The 6,357-nt window shown below is 46.0% G+C and overlaps 1 protein-coding gene across 1 annotated transcript; it reads left to right on the top strand.

The window, feature by feature from the left end:
- The first annotated feature begins 1,461 nt into the window (after window positions 1–1,461).
- Window positions 1,462–6,108, top strand: SLC31A2 (solute carrier family 31 member 2). The gene is made up of 4 exons (XM_007449804.1): window positions 1,462–1,522; window positions 1,610–1,792; window positions 4,684–4,873; window positions 5,940–6,108. Exons 1-4 carry the CDS (start codon window positions 1,462–1,464, stop codon window positions 6,106–6,108), a joined length of 603 nt encoding a protein of 200 aa, XP_007449866.1.
- The last annotated feature ends 249 nt before the right edge of the window (window positions 6,109–6,357 follow it).

Raw genomic sequence — 6,357 nt, 5'->3', positions numbered from 1 at the left:
TATTTTAAAATTATTCAACATGATTTTAAAAGACTGCCTAGGTTTCCATTTTCGTCTTATGAGGTCTCGGACAAATCCATTCCCCTATTGGGACTCCTTTTCCCCATCTACAAATGAGAAGGGGTTAGAAAGGGACTAGAATTGGACTAGATCAATGTTTTCCACACTGAATTTCAGCAGAGCTCACATGTCTCTCCCCTCTTCACCCAGAGCCCTGCGTTTTATATAGTGGAGTTACAAGGAAGATTTTATTTGCTGGTGTTCTGTGGAAAAAAGTGAAAACCAGGGGACTAAAAATTCTCTGAGAAAATAATTAAGTCCTGGAGATGTAATGTAACAGCATGGTGACTAGTTAATAATACTGTATATTTGAAAGTTGCTGAGAGTAGATCTTCAAAGTTTTCATCACAAGAAAGAAAAATTGTAACTGTCTTGATGGATGTTAACTAGACTTCTTGTGGTGATCATTTTGCAATATATACATATATCGAATCATGTACACCTGAAACTAATGTTATTTGTCAATTATATCTCAATTAAAAAAAAAACAACTTTCTGAGGACACTTCTAGCTCTGGCGTTTGAGGATTCTAATATTTGGCCATTGTCTTTGAAGGCAAAGGCTTCCACCAACTGATCCCAACTCAGCCAGGATCTCCTCAGCTGGGTGAGCACTGACAGTGTTTCTAGAGCTGCTTCTGCTGGCTGAGGTCTTACCTTGTGACAAGAGGGAAACTTCTGTTCCTTGAGAGGGGAACTGATTGATCTCTCTGGCTTTAATCTTGCCAAACATAGTCATTAAGCCTGGTGTGGGCATTTAGAATCACCATTCAGTTCCCATCTTGTTCTCCTTTCTTGGTCATTGAGAGGCAGCATAGATGGATAGGGCTTTGGCATCTAACTAGGCTCGAGTTTGAATCCCAGTTCTGCCAACTTGTTAGCTTTGTGACCTTCAGCAAATTACTTAACTTTTCAGAGCCTGGTTCCCTGTTTTCCTTCCTGTAAGCTGGATCTAATTGGCCCTGTCACACAGAAGACTGTGGTGAAATGAGATAATATATGAAAAGCCCTTGATGCCACCCTGAACACAGGGTGGACCAGCTGCTTTTCGAGAAGAGCCTTCAGACAGATGCTGTGTGCTCAGTGCTTCTACCTCCATTCTTTCTATAAGACTGTGCGTTCAAGGGCAGAGACATTAACCTTTGTCCATAATGTTGGGCACACCATTAGGCTCAGCAAATGTTTAGTTAATTTCAAGTGAACAGGTGGGCGGTACAGACTGAAGACAGCTGTCCCTGGGCCCTTACATGATAAACACTGCTGGAGCAGAACAGCTGGGGCCCAGGGGGTAAGAAGAGGTAGTCGTTCCTCAGTCTAGTGCTTCTCCCATTGGCTTTGGAGGGCACAGAGGAGTCATCTCAGCATGACCTGAGAGCACTGTGACCCAACTGGCCCAGTGAGGATGGGCAACTTCCCACCAACACCTTACTGCTACCTGGAACAGGGCCAGCTCAACTACAGCTGTACTGCTGACCCACTGTGGGACCCTGGGCAAGTCCCTGCCTTGTCTGGCCTCATTTGGCCCTGATGACCCCTAATGGCCCTTCCAGCACTTAAGTCCAGTGACCTCATTTTCCTGGGCCTTTACAAGAGGTTGCTGGAGAGCATTAGGGAACACAATTTCCACTGCCCTAAGCCCCCTGTGATGCCGTCCCTTTTCTTTCAGATGCATTTCATCTTCTCAGATGAGGTAGTGCTTCTCTTTGATTTCTGGAGTGTCCACAGTCCTGCAGGTAAGAATTGGGAAGCCTTGTACCTCCAGGCAGTGGGAACCTGGGTTCTCATTGTTGTTATTCTCTGTGGACATTTTAGCAAGCCTGCCTCCTCTTGCATAAACATTGAGCGGGAACTTTGCATTTATAATTCCATTTGGAACCACTGCCCTTCAGATTGCAAAGGGCTGTGTTATCTCACTGATGCTCACAAAGGTCCAGAGAGAGGCTAGGAGGTGCAGCTTTCCCCTCTATTACAGGGGAGGGAACTGAAGCCCAGAGAGGGGAAAAGACTCGTCCAGGGTCACACAGAGTAAGCATCAGAGCCAGAACTAGATCAAGGCCTCTTGTTACCTCTTAGCACCTCCCTTATACAGGGTTCACTGTCCAGCATCAGATCAGAAGCCCAGAGCAGCTGCTGCAGCCGTTGACTTCAAATGAGAAGAGTATTCCTTTAACTTGAAAAGACAGAGTCGGGCACTAATTCATGATGGAGTTATATTTCCACTTAAGTACTTGCATTTAAAAAATAGACTGGTGAGATGAGAGCTTTCACTCCCATGATCCAGTTATCTCTGTTAGGAGCCCACATCTCCCATTTGCCCATTCTCTCCAATCCTTCTAGCTCTTTCTAGCTCTTTCTACTTTCTCCTCCTATACACCTTTAGACCCGATTCATATTTTTGTTCTTCCACGTGTTGCCATTTTTACTTTCTGGTTTTATAATCTCTGCTGGCAGCCTATGGATGGAAATTGCATTGATCACAATATTCAATACACATCAGCCACCTACCAGGATCTCTAAAACCTGGGAATGGACTATGAAAGGCATTGTAACATAGTAGAAGGAACACAGGCATTAGAAACGGAGTAGGATATGTTATTTCCTAGCTGAGTAGCTTTATTCAGTTACTTAGTGCATTGAAGTCTGTTATTACATCTGTTAATAGAAATAATACGTTTCTCAAAAGTTATTTTGAAATAGTACACGTGATTTTGTTAACTATAGCTTGCTAGGCAGATTGTAAAATACAAGTGACTACAAGAGGACTGTTCTTAGATCAGTGATGATAGTGGCAAAGGCAAAGATTATGAATAATCCAATTCTACACAGCTGAGGTCCATTTAAAACAATTTTAAAGACTGCAGTGTTTTGGAAGTGTCAATTCTTAGTTCTTAACTTATTCATTCAATAAACTTTGTTGAGTACCTTCAAAAAAATAAAATAAATAAAAATAGACTGGAAGCAGCCCAAATGTCCATCATTGTAGGTACTGATCAAATAAATTATGGCCCTCCCTACAATGTGTTACCACTCCAGTAATCTACTGTGGTAGACCTAGTGGCTTAAAACGACAGCAGTCATTTTATTATTCTTTCTCAAGGTTCTGAGTTGACGGGGCTCAGCCAAGCAGGCCTCACTCAAAGTCTCTCATGCAGGTATAATCAGACAGTGGCTGGAACTGGAGTCATCTTGAAGACTTACTCTCATGGCTACTGATTGTTGCTGGTTTTAAGCTGGGACTCTCAGCAGGTGTTGTTAGCTGAGGTCCTTGTGGCAGGGCGGCTAGGTTCCAAGAGTGAATGAGTGTCCCAAGAGAAAAAGGTAGGGGGAAAAAAAGAAGAGAGAGAACAAGGTAAAAAAAAAAAAAAAAAAAAAGAACTCATGCCTAGTTTTTAAGACCTAGCCTTGGAAATCAGAGAACATCACTTCCACCTTTACTGCTTGAGGCAGTCACAGAGGTCTTCTCAGGCTAAAGGGGAGGGAACATGGACCACACCTCTTGATGGCAGGAGTGTTGACATTGTAAGATGAACATGTGGGGTGAGATACAGTGAGGTAGCCATCTTTGGAGAATCTAATCTATCACAGATGTTATGAAGCCAGAGAATAAGGTAGATCTGTGTGAACTAAGGGGAACTCATGCATAATGTACAGTTGGATGACAATGTCAGATGCTGAAGAGTATGCACAGATAGGGTGCTGTCATTTAGACAAAGGTTTATATATACACTGAGTGTCCCTGGAAAGCTATATACACAGAGGCTGCTTTAGACAGGGGCATTGGAGTTTTGGGAGACTAGGCTGGGAAGAATACTTACTTTTCACTGTTATACCCTTTTGTACTGTTTGAATTTGTACCATGTGCATGCAATTACCTGTAATTTTATATTTCAAAAACCTGCATCTTTTGCAGATGATTTCCTCCTGGAGGCCCCCAGAAATACTATAGATGGACCATTTAGTATCCCTCCACTTGTAAAAGAGAAGTAGCAATTAGCAGTTCATTTTACACAGCAGTTCTAGTAAGCACTTAATGTTTTCTGTAAAATAGCTGGTTTCTTCCCACCATTACAATAGTACACAGTAGAATCTTAGGGAAATTCGGTGAACAGAAAATAAAAAACTGTATCCTAATTTGCTGAGATAAGTATGACTCCTTCATCGTATCTCCTTCCTTCCAGACTTTTCTGTATATGCACACGTAAACAGGAACTTGCTGTGCATGCTTCTTCCTTAACAAGAAGTCAGCAGAGAGACTTGGGCTGCCTGCTGGGGCGCAGCTGGAGCAGTGGGGCACAGATGGCTTCTCCCCCCACCAAGCCCCTTGCCATGCCCCCGCCGATCCCCACCCCGCACCGCCCCCGGTTTTGCCGGGCAGCTTCTCTTCGTGATCTCAAAGCCACACTCCAGTAGGCCACCCCCATCAAGAAAGGGCTGGAGGGGGAGACAGGAAGTTCTGAGCCCAGCAAGGGTGGGGAAGAAGATGAGAGAGGGAGGGAGAAGGAATGGATCCACAGTGGCTGGGGGAGGTACCCTTTTGCCTCCTGTGCCAGTTCCCCAGGGAGGCTGCCAGAAGAGGAGCAGTGCTTGCCTGGCTGGGCCTCTGTAACTCAGCCTCCTTTGACAGGCGTGGCCCTTTCGGTGTTGGTCGTCTTGCTCCTGGCTGTGTTGTATGAAGGCATAAAGGTTGGCAAAGCCAGGCTGCCCCACCAGGCCCTGACAAGCCTGTCCATCTCCACCAGCCAGCAGCTCATGGAAGAGACAGACCAGAATTCTTCAAGCTCAGACTCCCTCCAAGTCAGCAGAACCCACCTCAGGTAACAGGCTCAGGACGGCGGGGGTTGGGAGGGGGGAAGGCAGAGTCCTCACATTCACCCTGAGAGCTAGCCTGGGCCCACAGGGCACTTAGCCCCACTTCCCAGAAAGGAAATTGAGGCCCAGGGAAGGACCAGGACTTGCTGAAGTGCTTACGGTTAGTAAGTAGTGACGTGAGCTAGAGCCCAGGTCTCCTAATGCCCAGGCTGGAGCTCTCTGAACAGCCACGTGGGAGGCTCCAATCTTCAGGACTCTGGTGCAGGCCTCAGTCTAGCAACAGGGGTGTCCACCCAGCCCTCCCCCAAATCTCAGCAGGCTTCCTTAGGTCACTAAGACTTCCAAACCCAAGATGAGACCTGTGGCTGTCCCCACACAAATAAGAATTGCTGTCAGCAACGTATCCAGCTTGGTGGTGGAGGAGGGGGTGGCCTCTCTCTCCTTTCTTCTCTTCCTGTTCTGATAGGACAGCCACTTAAGATCCCCCTTCTGCCCTCTCTGCAGCTCCAGCTGTGCTTAATGGGCCCGCCTGTTTCTTACATGAGTGCCTCAAATAGTCACAACCCCGCTGCAAGGGAGGTATTTTCTTATCTGTTTTACTGATGAGGAAATTTAAGTTCAAATAGGTTAAGACATTTGTGCTAAGCCACAGTTAGTAAGTGGCAGAGCTAGGAATTAATCTGTCAACAAAGTCCATGCTCTTTCCATTGTAATACTGCCTCTCACAGTAGATTCAGGGAAAAAAAAAAAATCTGCCTTACTGATGATTTTGTATTATCCCTTGTCAGATGTGACAGATTACGTATCTCATTTTTCCTTTTTGCCCTGGATACCAGGAAGCTCAGAGCTAAATGTGGTGAAGTGATTATCCTAAACTCCTTGTACAGGTCCCTCTTCCCCTCTCAATCACTGTTTTCTGATATGTCTCTTTAAAAAGAAATCTCCCCTGGGTTAAGCATACAAATTATAAATAAGCTAGTCCTGTAACTCAGTTGCTCTTTCTACTCCCTGACACCAACTCCTAGCTTCCAGCTCATTACCAACATTAACTTGGCTCTCCTTTTTATCCAGGTGGTTCTTGTGTCACTTCGGCCAGTCTGTACTCCATGTCGCTCAGGTGGTCATCGGCTACTTCATGATGCTGGCTGTTATGTCCTACAACACCTGGATTTTCTTCGGCGTGGTCCTGGGCTCAGGTGTGGGCTACTACCTAGCCTATCCACTTCTCAGCATGACTTAGCTGGTGACAGCTATGCAGGCTCTGGGGGCTGGAGAGAGCTGGGGCCCCTCCTTCCAGATGTTGAACTTCCAGCCCCACGTCTCCTTTTTCTTCTGTTGGCTGTTCTCACGGCATCCCCAGCTCCTGGAAACTTTCAGCTGAAGCCAGCACTTGCTCCCTGGAGTTGAGGCCACTGTAGCTCCTCAGCCAGGCTGCAGAGGGCCCAGGCATAGTGCTTCTGTGCCTTAAGAAGGGTGCTGTGACCAGAGG

Source organism: Lipotes vexillifer, unplaced genomic scaffold (assembly GCF_000442215.2).
Source record: "Lipotes vexillifer unplaced genomic scaffold, Lipotes_vexillifer_v1.1 scaffold230, whole genome shotgun sequence".
In the NCBI taxonomy this organism is placed as follows: Eukaryota; Metazoa; Chordata; class Mammalia; order Artiodactyla; family Lipotidae; genus Lipotes; species Lipotes vexillifer.
This window is presented reverse-complemented; position numbering and strand designations above follow the sequence as displayed.